The sequence below is a fragment of the Exophiala spinifera genome, assembly GCF_000836115.1.
Source record: "Exophiala spinifera strain CBS 89968 unplaced genomic scaffold supercont1.8, whole genome shotgun sequence".
NCBI lineage: Eukaryota > Fungi > Ascomycota > Eurotiomycetes > Chaetothyriales > Herpotrichiellaceae > Exophiala > Exophiala spinifera.
The window spans coordinates 768,376-787,880 of record NW_015622520.1 but is presented as its reverse complement, the minus strand read 5'-3'; the positions used below and the strand labels follow the sequence as shown (position 1 = coordinate 787,880).

At 51.5% G+C, this 19,505-nt stretch overlaps 8 protein-coding genes across 8 annotated transcripts; 3 read left to right on the top strand and 5 right to left on the bottom strand.

The window, feature by feature from the left end:
• Positions 1-1,050: 1,050 nt before the first annotated feature.
• Positions 1,051-2,511, top strand: PV08_10301 (uncharacterized protein; the record flags this gene model as incomplete). Its single annotated transcript, XM_016384616.1, has 3 exons — positions 1,051-1,407; positions 1,457-2,010; positions 2,073-2,511. 3 exons carry the CDS (start codon positions 1,051-1,053, stop codon positions 2,509-2,511), a joined length of 1,350 nt encoding a protein of 449 aa, XP_016231218.1.
• Positions 2,512-3,382: 871 nt separating this feature from the next.
• PV08_10300 (uncharacterized protein) lies at positions 3,383-4,942 on the top strand (the record flags this gene model as incomplete). The annotated part of the gene is made up of 4 exons (XM_016384615.1): positions 3,383-3,399; positions 3,464-4,508; positions 4,684-4,753; positions 4,839-4,942. 4 exons carry the CDS (start codon positions 3,383-3,385, stop codon positions 4,940-4,942), a joined length of 1,236 nt encoding a protein of 411 aa, XP_016231217.1.
• An 863-nt stretch (positions 4,943-5,805) lies between these two features.
• PV08_10299 (uncharacterized protein) lies at positions 5,806-6,948 on the bottom strand (the record flags this gene model as incomplete). The annotated part of the gene is made up of 1 exon (XM_016384614.1): positions 5,806-6,948. One exon carries the CDS (start codon positions 6,946-6,948, stop codon positions 5,806-5,808), a length of 1,143 nt encoding a protein of 380 aa, XP_016231216.1.
• Positions 6,949-7,927: 979 nt separating this feature from the next.
• On the bottom strand, positions 7,928-8,810 carry PV08_10298 (uncharacterized protein; the record flags this gene model as incomplete). Its single annotated transcript, XM_016384613.1, has 2 exons — positions 7,928-8,749; positions 8,802-8,810. The coding sequence occupies 2 exons, from the start codon at positions 8,808-8,810 to the stop codon at positions 7,928-7,930; spliced, it is 831 nt and encodes a 276-aa protein (XP_016231215.1).
• Positions 8,811-10,070: 1,260 nt separating this feature from the next.
• Positions 10,071-11,758, bottom strand: PV08_10297 (uncharacterized protein; the record flags this gene model as incomplete). Its single annotated transcript, XM_016384612.1, has 4 exons — positions 10,071-10,462; positions 10,547-10,848; positions 10,907-11,013; positions 11,078-11,758. 4 exons carry the CDS (start codon positions 11,756-11,758, stop codon positions 10,071-10,073), a joined length of 1,482 nt encoding a protein of 493 aa, XP_016231214.1.
• Positions 11,759-13,147: 1,389 nt separating this feature from the next.
• Positions 13,148-14,595, top strand: PV08_10296 (uncharacterized protein; the record flags this gene model as incomplete). The annotated part of the gene is made up of 3 exons (XM_016384611.1): positions 13,148-14,134; positions 14,212-14,415; positions 14,470-14,595. The coding sequence occupies 3 exons, from the start codon at positions 13,148-13,150 to the stop codon at positions 14,593-14,595; spliced, it is 1,317 nt and encodes a 438-aa protein (XP_016231213.1).
• A 275-nt stretch (positions 14,596-14,870) lies between these two features.
• On the bottom strand, positions 14,871-16,829 carry PV08_10295 (uncharacterized protein; the record flags this gene model as incomplete). Its single annotated transcript, XM_016384610.1, has 4 exons — positions 14,871-15,310; positions 15,397-15,641; positions 15,698-16,102; positions 16,165-16,829. 4 exons carry the CDS (start codon positions 16,827-16,829, stop codon positions 14,871-14,873), a joined length of 1,755 nt encoding a protein of 584 aa, XP_016231212.1.
• A 2,133-nt stretch (positions 16,830-18,962) lies between these two features.
• On the bottom strand, positions 18,963-19,469 carry PV08_10294 (uncharacterized protein; the record flags this gene model as incomplete). Its single annotated transcript, XM_016384609.1, has 2 exons — positions 18,963-19,349; positions 19,416-19,469. The coding sequence occupies 2 exons, from the start codon at positions 19,467-19,469 to the stop codon at positions 18,963-18,965; spliced, it is 441 nt and encodes a 146-aa protein (XP_016231211.1).
• Positions 19,470-19,505: the final 36 nt, after the last annotated feature.

The window sequence follows — 19,505 nt, the reverse complement described above, 5'->3', positions numbered from 1 at the left end:
ACACGCCCATACCGAGCTTGCCACCAGCTATGTAATGCTCCAACGCCACGAGGACAAGTTCAGGCCATTCATTCATTGCTGTATTCGTACTTAGTTGGTACCTCCGAGTATCACAAGGGTAGGAAGGCGGGCGTCTTCCTGCCGCGGGTCGGAACTCTGTGGGTATATTTCAATTATGATGGTATACATAGATGTGAAAGTTGACTGGATATCATATCATCACAGATTGCTTGTCCCTGACAGTACCAGGTTGATGTACGGATGTCGCATCCCGACGATTCTAAAGACTTGACAAGGCATGACACAGTGGCTGCACTGGCTGGCTTACCCGTCATTGCCATTCGATGACATAGTACCCTAGGTCATTGTAACGACCAACTGAGCAGAAGTACCAGAGTCGAGGCTGGGTCTCGCCACTGACTACAACATGAAATCGTGGGCCAAACTCACTAGCTAGCCTCCTACCAGACGGACGAGCTGTTCTTGCTTCAAAAGCGATGTTCACACAATACACCAATCTGAGTCTTGGAGAAGGGGCATTGTGTGAAGTTAAAGTGGACAGCATGATGCTGATGTTGCTAAGAACACAGAGTCTGTTGTGGCGATGGGTAGGGGCCCACTCTCTACTTCGCTACGTTCCAGATGACAATTCACCGACAAGGCTCTTGATACAGTCTCTCGACGAAGTCGCGGGACTGAGGTTGGTCTGTCCTTGGTTGCTACTGTTCCCATCAGGATGAATGGCGATTGGAACGGAGTCAAAGGGTCTTCTTGGATGAATGGCCATTGGTACGGAATCCATGGAATGGAGCCGGAATGAATTCCCCGGGTGCTAGGAGTTTCCTCGATATTCGGCCTCTGTCATTAGGCTTTCTGTCCCGGAGTGATACCTGGCTGGTACGAGTTATCACCTAGCCTTCAAATGAGGTGTTTGACTTCGCGAATGGTCCGATCACACTGGTGCGAGTAAGAGCATAAATATGCAGAGATCCCCTTTGTTGGCTTTCCACGGATTCAGACCATCATCGAACTCACCATTTCAAAATCATCATGCGTGTCTTCCTCTTCCAAACGGCGAAAGGCCTCTCAAGCTCGTCAGGCGGCTATAAATCAAACCTGTCATTGTTGAAGTATCTGGCTCATCGAAAACATGCGGTAGCTCAACTATGCTATGTTTGGGATAGCGACATCGACTCCTACTATGCCGAAATGGCTGCAGCCGGCCTGGAGCCAGACTTTGAAACCCGAGTGATATCGATGCCAGCGGATGACAGTACCGAAGTTCTCATAAGGACCTACACATTCACCACCAGTGATGGAGTCAGGAACGTTGCGTTCAATGCTTCCGATTTCATGAAAGCTCTCCCTGACAATGTTTTGGCTCGCGACACCGCTAGATTCATCGAGGTACCATGTTTGGGTGTGATACAGAGTACCGAATCTGACAAACGCACAGGAAAATCAAGCAAGCGTCCAAGTTCAGGTGTTTCTTCACTTCTTGGACATGCACATTTACCGCTTCGAACCGACACATGTCATATTCAACGACGGGTTGATGCTGAAGGCAACATCAATAATACCATCCCTTCGCGACGTATCCCGAAATTTGATCGTGCATACGGCTGAGCAGCTTCCTTTTGGGCCTTTCGCCGGTGGCATCCCGGGCGCGTCATACTCCACTGGCGAACATAAGTTAATGCGAGGAGTTGATGCTATTTGGGCAGTATCCGAATGCATCAGAAACTACGCACAGAAACACGGTCAAATCGAAAGCACGTTCCACATTCATCATCCGTGGACATATCTTGACAGCAAAACCCATGCGTTACCAACCAGGAGAGAGAACTGGGACAAAACCGCGATCGGGTTTGTAAACCCTTGTCCGGTGAAGGGCAGTTCAATATTCCGCGACTTGGCCAAAAGATGCCCGGAGTTCAAGTTCGTGGCGTTGTCTAGCTGGGGCATCAACCCACAGGTGGAGGCAGAGCTGCGAGAAGTGCCAAACATTGAGTAAGTCTTCCTTGATTTTCGTGACGAGAGAGATGCCTTTGCTAAAGAAATCTCAACTTCAGCCTTCGCCAAACCGCAAGTGACATGGAGAAAGTGTGGTCTGAAATCAAGCTGCTCCTTGTACCATCTCTATGGCTCGAAGCCTGGGGTATAGTGGTGGTGGAAGCACAACTAAGGGGCATTCCTGTGATCTCTTCCGACGCAGGGGCTATTCCCGAAGCCAAACTTGGTATTCCAGTCATTATACCCGTCAATTCTCTCACAGGTGAGAGAAGTGCAGAAGGAGGATACGCCATTCCGGAGCAAGACATTGAGCCCTGGAAAGAGGCGGTGACGAAGCTGATGACGGATAAGGATTGGTATGAAGAGATCGCAGAGAGGGCAAGGACTGAAACGGCCTCCTGGCTGGCCGAAATTGACCACAACGCTCTGGAAAGCTGGTTATTGAAATCAACGAAACCGGCCACGATGCATAGTAACATGAAGATTAGCATTGTGTAGCGTTTGTTACAAGTATGAGCGATTGATGTTCAGCATGTCAAAATGGAAACTGGCCGGAGGAGGCGCCTTTCCTGTCCCCCGTTCTACTAGGCCTAATCAGGGAGGCATCTGTCTAATCCACGTCGAACAACTCAGAAGCAGATTTGGCCCTCATTTCAGCAGCCCCCTCACAGAATGACCGAGAATGACGTGTTTTGAGGTTTTCGGAGTTAGAGATCACAGTCATGAGTACGAGGGCAGTACTATGAACTCTACAAGCAGCACCAACTGGGAGATACATCGACTTCAGATTCCCGCGGGGCCCACAGACGTCGGCACGAGTTAGCGCTTCCTCTTCACGTTGGCTTGCCAACCCCTTTTTCATACTTTCAACGATTTCGACTCTCAGGAATAAGCCAGGATAGGTCCAAACTTTCTGCCGGATGCGAATCCCCGGATTATATGCAGTATGACCTCTTCACCCGCCGAGGATGAACGTAAGATCAACAGGGCCGTAAGAAAGCCGGCTGGGACAAGTTCTTGGCATGTGTTAATCATGACAAGCTTGAGCATCGACCGGATTCACATCAGCTTCGACATCTGGGGCACAGGCATTGATTCGATGGTGAACTCTGAGATCCCCTTCCCGTAGCTAATGCAAGATATCCGGACATACGAGCAGCTGTAACGCAATGAAGTCAGGACTCAGAAGCAAGGTGGGTCCGGTGTCGATTATCCGTTGGGCATACGGCGTACGTCTCTGTGTATATATATTCGCATGGCAGTCGGCGAAACCACAGATCGTCAAGCTTGCTCAGACCCGGCATACGATCGAAACTCCGCTCGATCGATCTAGAGAAAAGAAACACGCTGCTCGATCGAGATTCAAAAGATGGCAGAAGTTGGGGGGTAAGTCTTCTTGTCTTCAATATCTTTATATCTACCCAAGTCTAACGTGGAGGCGCTCAAAAAGACCAGTGTACACCACGGCGTACAAGCCGCATCCCAGTGAGAAGATGAAAGCGGCCCTCTGGATGGGCACAAAGTCGATCGAGCTGGGCGAGGTGCCCAAGCCCACAATTACGGCGCCCAAGGACGCGATCGTGCGCGTCACGCACTGCACCATCTGCGGCTCGGACCTGCACATGTACAATGGCGATCTGAACAAGGTGATGGAGAAGGGGATGATCATGGGCCACGAGGCCATCGGCATCGTCGACGAAGTCGGACCCGAAGTCAAAAAACTCAACGTGGGAGACCGCGTGGTCATCTTGCCCGTCATCGCGTGCGGCGAGTGCTTCTACTGCAAGCGCAAGGAGTTCTCCCTCTGCGACAAGACGAACCCTTCCCAGGAGTTGGAGCAGATGTACGGGCACCGCCTGTCGGGCATCTTTGGCTATTCCAAGATCACCGGCGGATACCCCGGCGACCAGGCCGAGTTCTGCCGGGTCCCGAACGCGGACCTCACCTGCGTCAAGGCCCCGAAGGACGTCGCGGCCAAGAAGCTGGTCGCTCTCGCCGATGTCACCCCGACCGCGTGGCACGGCTGCGAGCTGGCCGAGGTGGGCGAGGGCGACGTCGTGGGCGTCTGGGGCTGCGGCGCCGTCGGCCTCTCGATCCAGCGGTTGGCAAAGTTGCGCGGTGCCAGCAAGGTCTACGCGGTCGACAAGGACGCGAGGCGACTCGAAATCGCAAAGTCGTACGGCATGATCCCGGTCAACGTCAACGAACACTCGAACCCGGCCGACTACATCTTGTCCGTGGAGCCGCACGGCTTGGACCGCGGCATCGAAGCGAGCGGCTTCAGGAGCACCAACTCGGCCGCCCACGCCACCATGAGGGCGCTGGGCGTCGAGGGCGACAGCTCCGACACGGCCAGCGCCGTCATCAAGGCGACTCGCAAAGGCGGCAATGTCGCTCTGATCGGCGACTTTTTCTACACCACCAACAACTTCCCCATTGGAATGATGATGGAAAAGGCCATCACCGTCCGCGGTGGCCAGCTCTATGCGGAAAAGGTAAAATGCTCTCGTCCCCTTCCCCCGGGGGACCCGCATTTCCTACGGCACAAAATGGGGATGTGAAGAGAAAAGAGAGCACAACTGCTCCCATTCTCGCCCCCCCCCCCCCCCCCCCCCCCCACAAAACACAAAATCAACAGACGGCGCTAACCGTTATGTGTGCGTCTTTTAGTATTTCCCATTCCTTCTCGACATCGTCGTCGACGGCAAGTACGACCCGTCGTTCATTTTTACGCACGAAGGTAGGTTTGAGTCTGCTTTTTGTTCCCAAACTATGATGAGTCCAGTTGATATCATGAAAACTAATGTCTTCCTCTCCCCGCCCAGACGACCTCGAGAATGTCTCGGATGCTTATGACAAGTTCTTCAACCACAAAACGCCAGGCGGGATGAAGGTGTGCCTGACGACTGCTTTTGGCCGGTCAGCGTAGATTGAGAACCCCAGTTGTTCTTGTTGGAAAAAGGGGGGTTCCCAGAAGAGGATGCCTCAGGTAGTCCAAAGCTTCCGAGTTTCTGGGAGTAACAATATGAACATCTATTCTGTGGTATGTTTCTCAGTTCCGCAGCGGTCGTAAAGAAATTTCAAACCCCAGACTACAAATCCCATTAAGTCCCATCATTCCAACCCTGATCCTCTTCGCGCATTGTGGGAAATATCTGGTGCTTGGGGGCCAAAAATATGTGCCTCGTCGTGAGGGCATGGACCGGGCATGGACCAAACATGTCAAGACCGCTTATCGAGTAACGCAAGAATTCGGCCGTGAAAGCCATATCGCCGCTAGAGGTCGTCGACACAGATAGAACAGCACGACGGTGGACTATGGCCAAAGCCCCGGATACTATCTGCCGAGTCTCCTGTCTGAGAAGCTCTTCATATTTCAGGATTTTCTTCTTTTGGAACATACTTACTTGCAAGGCAATACCTAGATCCACACTCTCCGTATTATTACAAGGCTTCGTCTCAAAAGGTCAGAAGAAGCCACAGGAGGACCATATGTGGTCTTGAATTATTTTGGTTCAGCTATTCCCCCCCCCCCCCCCCCCCCCCCCCAATTCAGGGTTAGAGTAGTTGACAACACTCCTATTCAACCATGCCGTTCAATTGAATACGAAGTGGTGCGTTCCCTTTTCGTGGAAAGTTTCCCGGCTCGTTCCTCATCGGTTTTCCAACTTTTCTAGAATGTAAAGGTAGCGAGAGTTTCTTATGGTGAAACCGCCGTCCCCGGAGGATTTTACCTTCCGAGCCGTCTCTGATGGTCCAGCATGTTCACTTGAACCCCTGCGTCCAATGATCTTACACTTGCTCCAGTTTCTCGTCATATGTTATACCTGCCTGTGCCCGAGCCTGGTCCATCCATCCCAACACCCTCAAGCTCTCCTGGGCGCCTATCACGCCGGGTTGCTTGTTGAACACGGCGGCCGCGATGACGTCCGCCTGATACCAGATCCCCCAGCCAACGACGGGTTTCTTGATGACCTCGTTCTTTTCCGTGCCATCCTCATTCAAGTGATCGTATCCGTACCATTGCACGTGCAGCTCCTCCGGCCGAATGGGCGGAAAGGGAATGGCCACCGAGGCTTCTGTGCCTTCGATCCTGACCGAAGGAGCGGCCTTCTGGGCGCCGAGGCGAACGTAGAAGGCAGGCTTGCTCGATCCAGGGATGGTCATGCTGGTCGTGACGATGGCGGTGGCTCCCTTGCTGCTGCTCGCAAGCACCACGGTGTTGATGTCGTCGACCTCGCCGGGCCTCCCCGGGACGCTCCAGGAACTGGAGTGGGCCACGTTCGTTTCGCCGACCTCGACGCCGTTCAGGGCGAGGTCCGCCCACGTCAGCGCATAGACACCCTGGTCGAGCAGCGCGCCGGCGCCGGCCGCTTTGTCCAGAAACCGCGACGTGTCCTGGAGGTCCGGCCCGACGATGGGGAACGAGAAGTCCGAGTACACCCTCCTCACCTTGCCGATCTTGGGCAGGAGCTCCTCCTGCAGGTACCTCGTCGCGGGGAGATGGCGCGTCCACATGGCCTCCATGAGCACGACGCCCTGCTGAGTCGCGAGGTCGACGCATTTGCGGTACTGCGCCGCGTTCATGGTCGCCGGCTTCTCGACCAGGATGTTTCTCTTGCACTGGAGCGCCTTCATCACCTCTTCGTAATGCAGCGTGTGCGGCGTCGAGATGTACACGATGTCAAAGTCGCCCTGCTCCAACATCGTCTGCCACGAGTTGTAGACGACGATGTTCTCGGCGTCTGGGATCTTGTTGTCCTTGAACCAGTTCTGTGCTCGCTCATTTGTGCCCGTCGTGCTGACGGCCACCAGCTTGTGGTCGTACTGTGCCTCCTCACGACCGAGTAGATCTGGGAGGAACACTGACGCGATGTTGGACAGGGACAACGCCGCCCACCGGCACGTTGTTTTGGGTTTGGTCTCGGTTGACATGATGCTAGCAAGGCTGGGAGAGAGATGTAGAAAGAGTATTGTGAGTGGAAGGCTCGTCTGCACAGTAGAGAAGGAAGACAATGTCGTGGAATTGTCTGGTTTGGACCAAGTACTCGTACCTGGTTGCGAGATGGCTCTCTCTCCACGGATGGTTTTTTCCCCACGGTCGTCGGTCTCCACTGGGAGACTCCAGACTGTACGAGCACGAGAGAGTTGTACGCGTAGATGCGATGCTGCAATATCTGTTGGTAACAATACCCACTCTGCTCCGCATTTTCCTTCTCGCATTGTACTGCAGCTTTTCTCAATTCTGCCATTTAGCCGTTTAGCAACCTCTCCCCTCCCATTCCCCCTTATTCTCCAGATTCTGCCAGGTCTGCCGTGCTTGTTCAACTGTCGGCATAGTTCATCCCCCACCTTTCACTACGTGCTATAGAACGAAACTCCACGATTCCCCATCCCGACAATCCGGATCATATGCGAGACCCATAGAGGGCTAACCCTGGTCCGCCACGCGAGATCCGGGAAGATCACCATGGCCACTGGCCGGTTCCATCCCGGGCGAATGGGCGTCACCAAGATTCCAGCCCCGGTTGAAGACAATGACAGTCATACTAATTCCAAGGCTGAATAGAACCGTATCAAGTCTTCGGCTAACAAGGCCTTATTTTGAGCGTCGCTCGGCTGGAGGATTCAAGGAACGGATGCATTTCCAAAGGCGGCAAGACTAGACTCGGTTCATTGGAGGAGACATCTTTGTTATAAGTAGATAGTATACGCGGGACATTTTACCTAATTGCCGAGCCTCAAACAAAGGCACAAAGTGTGGCTCTGCTTTCCATAGGTCTACGACAGTACGACTTCGAGGCTGTCGAAACAAGCCCCACGTGGTGCCTGGAGGCTGGTGAGGTTGCAAGAGTCTCAGTCCATTTGCACAGTAGATGTGTACCTTTCAAGATCGCGAATACCCTCCTGTGATTCAGTTCAAAACTGCAGGATGTTTCCAAGAAGTCGCACCACCGTCAAGCAGCAAATCCTGGCCGGTATACCAGCCGCTGGCCTTGGAGGAGCATAGCCATAGTACGGCCCCTTTCAGCTCTTCCGGCAAGCCAATCCTCCCGAATAAGGTCTCTTTCTCAAACTGCTTGACCAGACTCGGTTGCTCGGACTGTAGGCCCCTCATCATGTCGGTCATGGTGTAGCCTGGGCTGAGACTGTTGACTCGGATTCCGTAACGGGACAGCTCCATCGCCACCGGTTTCACGAGGCCCTTGATGGCCGCTTTCGACGCTGTGTAACATGAGATTTGCTGTGCGGTGCTGGCGATGTAGGTGGCGATACTGGCAATGAAGACGATGCTTCCAGTCGTCGCATCCGTCGCGGGCGCGTCGCCGTGCTGCGACTTGTACCGTTCAACCATGGCGTTCGCACAGGCTTGCGCTACAATGAAGGATCCATTGACATTGACCGCAAAGGTTCGCTGGAGGTTTTTGTCAGAGGTGGTCAGGAAGGGCTCGTCAGTCACAACCCCGGCGGCGTTGATGTTGATGTCTACGCTGCCGAACTCTTGGACAATCTGCGAGACTGTACGAGTGACCTGGTCTCGGACTGTGATGTCAATGGTGTAGTACTTGACTTTGACATCGTATTGTGACTGCAGCTCGAATAGTGCCGGTGATGCTTCGGGAAGAATGTCCAAGACTGCGATATTGCACCCTGCTGATGCCAGAGCTTCGGCGAAGGCGAGACCGAGGCCGCGAGCTGCCCCTGATATCACTGCCGTCTGGCCTTTCAAGTTGAACTAGGATCTGATCAGTTCGCGACTCTAGCTTCGCGGCGCGAACTTTACGTACCTTGTCCATTGTGTGATGATCACTGAGTGAAAGCTATGTGTCCGTTGAAACGACGTTCTCTAACTGGTACGGTCTGGTGGTTTCAGTGCTCAGCAGACGATGGAGGTGAAGAACTACTTGATGCTTCTAAGTAGGACACCCTCATCACGCCAATTCTTGCATCGAACAATGACAGTGGACACCAACACTGTCTGGGTCTTCATGGCATTGGCACTTCGGATTCCGAGCCAATGGCTGCGCTAGAGGGTCCTTGTCCCAGTCAGCCGCAGTGAGGTGTTGCCGTGCCCGGACTCCATGGGGATGAGGGAAAGCAGGAGAATAATGGGCCAAGCGATGATCTTGGTGGGAGGCGCTGTTTAGCCTTTTAGCCGAATCTTGCTCGCCCGCCGGCGCACGAGAGCCGCACACCATCACCATCCGAATTTGGTGCGTGTCGTACAACAGAAGAGGTTCGATCCAATCCGACTGTCATCAGGCACGTTTGGTCATTAATTTACGCCATGAGAAACCTTCAACACCGCGAAGTGGTTTGACTGCTCCGATACAGCGCCGCTTCAAGACTACCTGCCCACGACCCGCTCCTCCTGAACCTTCTCAGGACCTCCTCCTCACAGTGCGACTCACTCTCTAGGGTCGGACTACGACCGATATATCTTCCTCCTGCCTCGATGGTGCTCTTCTATAGCTTTACGTATCAGGATGATCAAGATACGACTCCCCACCGACGCTGTACGAAAGTAAGAGGATCGACTTGACGTCGGTGCGAAGACACCGTGCCCAGTGGATTGCAATCTATTCCTCCATGTTCACCGAAAGAAAGCATCGACGAAGATCTGGGGCGACGGCTCTATCGCAACACTGTCAAACACTTCCGTGAGCTTGTCGCTTGTAGCTTCCTGACCTTCTTTCGCTACACCTGGCTTATGATGGCCAACAATTCATTCATAAAACTTTTCTTGAGCAACGGAAAGAGTAGTTGACGAACATAGTCAAGGACTAGATCTGCATCCCGATCTGAGAGAAGTTAAAAGCTCTTCGGCGAACAGGTTGTAATCACCTCGCTGCCCGACCGTATAGTAAGTGTTGAGTTCATTGACAGATTCGGTTCAGGCCCTGTGGGAGAAGCTCACAGCTTTGCCGCAGCGCGAGTATGTCCTGTGGCTGTGCTACCTCAATATGCGAAGAGGACTCAACTGGGATACATGTTTTCTTTCACATTCCATCAGCGCCAACGTTCTCAAGAGTGCCTGGTATTAAACAAGTGAGATGTTAACCCGGAGGCTTTCGACTACTATACTCCAATCTGAGTAAGGCCTTCAGGGTAGCCATGTCTGCTTGGTCGTAATTGGTACTATAATTGGGAGCGGTGCTCACAAGCGTGTATTGTGGATCAGATTGCTGATCGCATGCCCAGCGAAGGACAATTTGTGCCAGGTACCAGAACTGCAACGAGTTCTTCATGAAGCCAGGGCCTCGCCACCGTCCTTCTGAATCATCGACTGCCTTTTCCGATGGCGACGGTGTTCCAAATGCTTGTGGGACGTTCTCCCGTGAGCGGAGGATCCAGATGCAGTTCCAGTTCCGAAGCCAGTATTGAAAAGACTGGCAACCATACTGGAGTCCGATTGATGACCGAATATGGAAGATCACAGAATGGATGGCTACAGAGATTCCGGTTTGCCGTTAGACACAGACTTCGTTCATTCCATGAGTGCTTTCAAATTGTGCACCAAACCAAAACCTACCGATGATCAAAATACCCAGGTTCACGTCCCCGAGATGAGTGAAGAATTGCACCGTCTCAGAGTCCAATTCCCGGCTGCTGCTTATGATTTTCAATGCTTCTGCGATCGAGATACGTCGACCCCTCCATAGAGGATGAGAAACCCATGTCCTCAGGTGGTTGAAGCAGGCGGCTTTCGTGCTTGCCTGAAAACAGGCCTCGGGACAGACGAGATCCGCGCGCAACTCGGAGGGCAGGACTCTGGGAGGCATGTTGTTCATCATTACGAAACCACCGTCGAGTACAACAATGTAATTGAGGGTCCTGCGTTACAATTGTTAGCACATGGTATGACGGTTGACGAGTAGTAAAATGTGTGGACCGTATGAGCTCTTCTTTGAATGCAAAATCCTCCCAATCGAACTCGGCTTCGGAGAGAGATACGAAATCCAGATGCATAGCTTTGGCGAAGCCTAGTTCTCGAGCCATCTAAGTAGGTCTCATCTCAGTCGCTCAACTCGCCTCGACCGAAAAATTGGAAACCCAAACTTACTGCGACAACCTGTCCGTACCGATGCTTCCTTACTCGCCGTTTTGCTCTATCGTCTCCTTCCCAGAATTGGCAAAGACACATAGCATGGGCGGCTTGAAGTGCTCTCAGGCGCCTGTTAACGCAGACTGCGTTCAACGCCGAGTAGGAGGAGCTGTCGCCAAAATACTCGTCACCAAAAATCGTTTCCTCTACTGCGTCACAAAAGAGCTTAGCCCAGTAGCCGTCTTCCGGGTCAGCTGAGTAACTCGCCCCGATCAGCACCATCACTGCGATGAGCGTGTACGGAATGTTTGTGTAGATGAAGGTTGGCCTGTGGATCACAGGCCAGTGCGGGTACCAGGTCGACCAGTAGAGCTCTATGAAGCGACGCAGATTATCAGGGCTGAAGAAGTCATCGGCGCGTTTCATCAACGCCTCGCCTGGTTCCAGACGAATTGGACTGTTCGGAGCTTTCTTTAGAATGGTAGAGTTGAGTCTTGCCACAATCTCTCTGGCGACCTCGTACAACGGGTCGTATGCAGTTGCATTCGCAGGCTGTCCGCCAATCCACGGCTCCTTTGTTGTTGTTTCTGAAGGGATAGATGCTGCCGTTAGCCGTGCATTCGAATCATGTGTTGCGGAGTCCGTAGTGTCTGATACCAATGTCTCCATCCAGTCGTTGCAAGGAAAGTCTTCCGGCATGTCCAGGATGAAATTTGGAAATTGTTGTATCGGGCCACGAGTATTTTGCATATTTGCGCTCTCACAAGGAGCAAATTGTCCGCAACGTAGTTTGGATAGTGAGGAAAGCTCAGGGTCAAACGTAGCGGCAAAACCGCGTGTCGACGTGACTCGAACAAAGAAGGAAAGCGAGTCGTGAATATCTTGGCTCTGAAGTCTTTCCAAGCACTCTTGTTCCAGTTGCAGCGAGATGAATGACTGTGTTACCCCTATGCCGGACGGGTGCAAGATTAAACTGTCTCTTGGGGAGAAGAGTTCTTCGCGATGGCCAACATCGATATCTGAAGTGGTTGTCTCAGTGGTGGATTCGGAAAGCTCTCCAACGACTTGACAGATTTCGGCATGTCTCGTATAGATATCCCTTTGCGGGCTATGTTAGCTGACGAAAATTCACGTCGGACTGGGTGTCACTATGTCACGAGTAGCCACATACCTTCTCTTGAAAGCCCTACCACACTTGGAACATGCGAAAGGTCTATGGCCCGTATCTGATGAGGCCACATGTCAATAAGTCGCTTTCCAATTTCGTTCAAAATGCTCCTGCGCTAGAATGCTAACCAAACAAGCAGCACTACTTACGCGTAATCATATGACGACGCAAATGTTCTCTCCGGCTGAAAGTCTTTGAACAAATTGAGCAACGAGGAGCACGCATGGTTTCGGTTGTTAGGTTCATCTCGTTCGACGCTGACAGGGGCCGAGGCAGAACGACGGCCCTGACAAGCTCTGTTCAACAACCACCGAGTGCTAGTTTGGACACCGTAGATGGCGCTTTGAGATTAAGGAATGAACTTAGCCGAGTTCTGAAGTGGTAATGCGACGCTGTACCCTAAGACGATGACTGATACCCTCATCTTTGCAAAAATGCTCCCTCGGCCGACGGTCGTGGAGAAAGAAGTGATGTCCTCGCCCGCCTGAGGGGAGCAAAGTGCACAGGGATTTGGATTTGTTGATTGGTAAGACAATATCTTAGGTAAACATGTTTGAGTGTGGTCAGCGATCACGAAACAAAGCTAGTTAGTTAGCGGATCGCCGCTAAGCAAACTAGCTACCAACCTATGCCTAGTCTGGGCTGCCTCGGCATCGCTATACTTTCTGCATGGCGCCTTGTCTGATGCCCTCCGCCTCCGCCTCCGCCCCCGCCCCCGCCCCCAGAAAGTCCAAGGTTCTCCAGGCATCAAGAGGTTTGAAGCCGAGTATCTCGATGTCGACAGCCAAATCCTATGGCTGCGGTGTCTATCAGTATGGCTTTAAATACGATGCGGTGGGCAACAATGCTCAAGAAGCTGTCACCCCACTCATCTCACAACAAAAATCCATTCCGGACAATCCAGAAGCTGTCCATTTCCAATGTCGTCTGCACAATATCCTGTCCGTAATGTCGGCATCTACCACAATCTACCTCAATTCGACCCTCAGCTTTCTGGACTTACAGCTTTGATCACGGGCGCTAATGGCATCTCTGGTTTCAACACACTAAGAGCGCTTTTGAATTCGCCTCAACGATGGGGGAAGATCTACACGTTGTCGAGACGCCCCATCCCGCCAAGCATGCTGAATTTGCTTCCGTTGAATGTACGCAGTCGAGTTCACCACATTGGTTGCGATCTGCAGTCCGACCCGAAAGAGATCGCAGCCATTCTAAACGCGGCCGGAGCCGTTGGGAAGGTACAGTACATCTTCTACTACGCATATCTCCAGCCGAAGCCAGAGGATGGAGAGCCCCTGTGGTCTAACGATCAGCAACTGGTGGATGTCAACGTAGCCATGCTATCGAAATTTCTCCAGGCTCTAAGCCATACCGACATAAAGCCCAAACGCTTTCTTCTTCAAACGGGGGCCAAAAACTATGGAACTCACCTTGGACGAGCTCGCACTCCCAACCTTGAATCTGATCCTCAACCTCGCCATCTGGCACCCAATTTCTACTACCCTCAGGAAGATCTTGTCTTCGAGTACTGTGCTACAAACGGCGTGGAGTGGAATGTAATTCGACCTCCGTTCATCGTCGGAACATCCTCGACGGCCCAGATGAATGGACTGTACGCATTCGCCGTGTATGCTGCTGTTGCTGCTGAGCGCGGAACTACATTGGCGTTCCCGAGCACCTGGGAGCTTTGGCAGCAATATTGCGCGCACCACGGGAGTGCACTCTTGACCGGCTACCTCAGCGAATGGGTCATACTCGAGGATAAATGCAGGAATGAAGCATTCAACAGCCAAGACACAAGCCCAATCTCTTGGGATCGTATCTTTCATGAACTCGTCCGCTGGTTTGGCGTCCAAAAAGGAGTGCAACCACCCAGTGAAGATGATTCTGATTGGCCCGAGTTCAAGGTCGGAGGTGGCAAAGATACACCCATAGGGCAAGTCCCAAACTCCACTCGTCTTGCTTGAGTGCTGCTGCTGACCAGAGCCAACGCAGGTACGGCCCTCCTCAATCGTGCAAACTTGCTTTTTCAATGGTGGGATGGGCCAAAGACCCTGAGAACCACAAGGCCTGGAAAGATATAATGCAGCGGGAAAACTTGACGTTTGATCCATTTCTGGAAGTTGAAGCCAATTTCCTGATCGGAGATGTGATGTTTGTATTGTTCGGGCCACTCTCAATGAACAAAGTGAGTGAAGTGTACACCAAACTCCTGTTGAGGCTGCTGACACTCTGATGATAGGCACGCCGACTAGGATGGACAGGTTTTGTAGACACCATGGAGAGCATCTTTGAGATGAATCAGGAGCTGAACGCACTTGGAATGCTGCCAAAGATGAAAGTACAGGCACCACTCCCACTTATTTGAAACATTGCACTGCATCTCCACACCCGACGAGATAAGTCGATGCTGGGTACTCCTGAAGCACTGCCAGGTCTACTGGCAGGCAAACGGTGGCTGGAAATTGCACAAGTGACAAAGGGAGTAGTTAGAAGGAGGGAGGGAAGAGGCGCCGATATTGGTTATAGTGGACACGAGCGCTATAGTTAAAACTCCATACAGGCACTCCCGTGGCCTAGACTGTCCCCCTTCGGCTTTCCTTCAGTCTCCCTTCGGCGGCCAAATGGATCGACGGCAGATCTTCAAGCCAAGAGGTCGCCCGGAACAACATTCAACCAGGAAAGATCGGATGGATCGAATGCATCGAATAAATCAGCCCATTCGAACACTTGAGATATTTCTTGTCCATCCAAGGCAACCTGATCGCTCAACGCTCCATCAGTAGGTTGAAAGCTCTGTACCTGGCCATTCCCAACCAAGTTGTTGTTTGGAAGTCGAGTTTGCATCTGGAAATTCTCGTTACCAGTCACAACATGGGTATCGGCAGACAACCAAAGTCTGCCATAAAGGGTGCGAAGAGCAAACACGCATCTTTGTGCGGAAATATTGTCGTTCTGGAAACTTTGAAGTATTTCCATCGCCATCTGCCATGAGAGTTGAAGCTCACTGTCCGATATAGCCCCTAGAGTGACAACAGGTCGGAAACGAGCCGCCAGTAGGACCGTGGCAGAAAGGTACACATCTATAAAAAGCTCCAAGTCAGCTCCAGATATCTCGGAAGGTACGAAATATGAGTCTAAGGCCCGTGAGTTGTAAGACGCCACTTACGAAGAGTTCCATATAGCCACGCAGGCTTTCTGCCCCAGCTTCTCGTTGTGGTCAAGTTATTGTGCATGATTTCGATAAGCTCCTTGGCTGCTTTCACACAGAGAACACAGCACTGTAAAGCAACACGATAGTTCAAGTCTTCGCCACATGGTCTTCCACTAGGGTTCTCAGAGGTGGGTGCAGATTGAGAGACACAAAGTGTGGCAAATACTGGACGGAATAGGTAAATTCTGACTTGGAGATATCTAAGTGTCTGTTGGTCAATGTTTTCCTGGATGATTGTAGGAGTTGTCAAATGTACCTCAGACGGAGAACAATTGCCTGTCGCCGGATCGTGACCGCCAAGTCGTTCTGAGCCTGTGCTATCGACGTACCACTGCGAAACTCCAAGTTTGCAGGAATGTCATCGCACCACTCCTGGAGCTTTCTGTCAAGCTTCAAGACGGAAGGGTTCCCTTCGAAATATCGATGATAGCCTCGGGCCACATCAGGTTTCTCTTCCGAATAGAATGAAAGGAGAATCTGCTGCGCAATGTCGTAGAGTTTTGTGGATACCACAAAGAATGCTAGAACAGACGGTTCGGCGGACGGATCACTCGGACTTATCACGTTAAAATTTCCATCTTCGGTCTGCAAAGGGAGAAGAGTCGGACAGTCATTACAAACTGTTATCATGGCAGGTCGACCCAAATTCATACAGACAATCCTAATGAGACTATGAATATCTGCGATGCGGATGATCATCTTCATGGAGCTGAGAGCACTTACCTCTCGAGGGTTACACAGCCAAGATAGATCCTCCTCACCCACTCTCTGTCTTGGTCGTTCAAGGGATTCCGCAGCGAGATAGCGATGCGATGGATGCCAAGGTGGTGGCAGGCGCGGAGAGCCACGCCGATGATTCCCCAAGCTTTGTGAGATTTTCCGGTTCCAATCAAGTATTGTGCCATCAGCAGCATCACTTGGACAAATTGTAACGAGAGAACACTCGTGTCAGTAGGATCATAAGGCACTAACGCATGTGCTCTTTCAAAGAAGACCTCGGCCTCTTCATGTGCCTCTCCAGGCTCGTTTTGGACACAATACTGACAGCCAAGAGCAAGGACAAGATTCAGCGTTGCCATAGAAGCACTCTCGTCAAGGCGCATGAGATGCGAATGGGTGTCTGGCAGAGGAGCGCTCTCCCAAAGTGACCTGTATATTTGGTCGAACGTTTTCCTGGCGACGAAGGGATAAAGTGGATAAACAAAATTCCAATAGTTTTCTTGGAGCTCATCTGATACTTTCCGAGGAGGCAGCACGTATTGAAGTCGCCGAGTTCTAGTCTGTGTAGCTCTCGCGGAAACTGGAGCAGTGTCTGTTCTGAACTCGTTTGATACTTGTGCTTCAATCGCCTGCCGAACGGAGTCTAAGAAAGATGCAGCTGAGGACATACCATGGAATCCTTCATTTTGTGGGTCGTCAGTAGCAGCGGCAGTGACAGCGTTGACAGGAGTACAGGTGGTGGCAGTTGCAGGCGGGCTAGTACTTGAGGGCAAATGGGCGGTATCAGGATTTCCCTGAGGATATTGCTGTGTAGGTGATGTCGAAGTCCACAAATCCTGAGGTGCAGCTTGGTTCTGACGTTGTTCTAGAGTTTGGATGCGATTCTGCAATTCGCGCAGAACACTTGCATGGTATCGTCATGTCAGCAACTGTCCGAATGTGCTTTGAGATTCCTCGGGCACTCGAGGCCAGCGTTGAGCACTAGTAACACAGAATGGGAGCTGGTACCGAGGGGAAGTATGACAAACCTCTCCGATGCAGGGCTAGGCTTCTTCTCAACGTGTCTATATAGACATTGTCTGGAACCCCAACCTCTTTTTAAGCAGGCGCCGCAGACTCGGGAAACGTCAGTACATCCCGTTGGGCGAAGAACCACCTACCTGGACGGGCCCCATTGCATTTTATCTTTTTCACCCGGCAGTGCTCGCATGCCAGAGAAGTCTTGCGTCGAGGGGTGGGAGAAGGTTCGCCGTTCATTTCAATCGAGAACACTCAGATTTCAGTGACAAGGACGCACGAGGTTCAACGGGGGAGCGCGTCGGTCGTGCACAACATGCTGGACGATTCTCAATGCATAATGGCGTCGCAGTGATTTTACTTCAACCGCAAGAAATGAGTAGTGAGCAGAGTAAACGGTCTAGTGGGCAATTGAAGCCGAATGGAAACATTAGGTATGTTTAAGTAAGGACACCTAGGTAAGCTTAGGCTCACAGTCTATTACTAATATAACTTTAGGGTGTTGAAGTTAGAGCGACGGCACTTACAAAGATATCCCACTTATCTACTAGGTAGGCTAGAGGCTAGTTAGTTAGTGACTCGCTCGTCTGATCTCAGCCTCTAAAGTATGCCTGGCGAGCATAACTTAAGTGCTGCTAATGAACCGCCGCCTTAAGATTGCTGAAGGGCTTACAATCCCCTAAAGATTTAGCGTCCAGCGGTGCTCACGAAGCTCTTACAGTAGACATACCCGAACTTCTCTCATCGCCCAGCCGCTCTTGGTTCCCTTCAATGTTAAAAGGTGTTGCCCGAGATTCAAAGTTGACTATGCCGTGACTGCCATACCCTGTCGTGGAAGCAATGCAGTGGGAAGCTAAATCACCATCTTCCAAGCAATCGACGAAGACTTGCAGAAGTATCGGATCTTGCTCTTCTCTCTTGACTTTTTGTCCTTTTTGAGTTCCCGTATGATGAGCTTGTCGCTCCCACCACCGCTGTGTGCAGCAGAAGTTGGACATTGTACTCTTCCATGATGTCTTCCGGAATGGATTCGAGACATTCGCGCTCAATCACCTATCACAGAGGTCATCAGTCAAATTGAAGGTGAAAAGACGCTGAACTTTGCCTGGGTCTCGGCAGTCCCTGACCCGGCAGCTTCTACAGTATCTGATCTGGTCCCACAGTCTCCCTATCTCTTGTCTGGAATGTTCTTCGATGGAAAAGACCTGCAATACGATCCAGCTCCACGGTGAACCTAAGTTAGTACCAAGGCACTTGGTACCCAAGTCGGGTGTTGCGACTTAATAGATATATTGAAAATCTGAGGAAGCCTTCTGAGCGAACTATAAGTAATATCGCATGGAAAATATCTAGGAGTTGTTTGAAAGTATGAACGGAAAGTACAATCGCAGCTTTGCATCCAAGGCGAGGAATCATTTCGCAGGCCCTGTCTCCGTTACCCTGAGCTAATATCTTCACAGAAAAGCACTCAGTCTCGGAGGCCTAGACTCGATTCCGAATGAGTTGCACACTCGGCTCGGGATGAAATTTTCGAGAACGTCTTCGATTTGGACTCCCCGATGATCCCATTGCCGACGAGCACCATTCTATCCTATCGGAGTGCGATTGAATATGGATGTCCGCTTCTCTTTTGGAACATTCCAAGTCCGAAACTGTTCCGAATCGGGTATCTAATCGGGAGTCATATACTTCTATGTACACTTCTGTCGCCGTTATGGAATTTCCGCTGTCCTCCACAATAGTATGATGCGATATTGGTATGATCTAACCTCAGGGTTGACAGTTCAGGATTCCTCAGCAGACTTTTGAGCAATCCGAGCAAATACTTGTGAAGGATCGAGGAAGGTCTCAGCCCTGTAACATTTCAACAGCCCATCTGGTTCCTTACGCACAAAGAAAGTTGCAAAACCCGGGATCTCAATGTCCTGGCATGCATCATCGCCCTTGACCCGATATCGGATCCGAGCAGCCTGATAAATTCGTGGTGCCACATAGTCAAAGTACACAATTTCATGCTCCATCAAATCCAGCTGTTGGAATACTCTTGAGAACATATCTCTGACCTTCTCTCCCTTCAACACCGGATTGTTGGCATACTGGAGTTCGACGTCGTCGGTCATGAAGTTGGTACACCACTTTTCTGCGTTCAGCTCGGCACTCGCACGATGGAACTGGATAAATGTCAGACCATAGCCAGCGATAAGGAACCTGCGGAAATTTGGATCTTAGGAACTTACGCCTTCAAGCCATGATTGAATTGTGGCTCTTTCTACGCTTTGCGTAGTCGACATGGTGCCAAATGAAAGGTTCTCGATTGCCGGCTATTG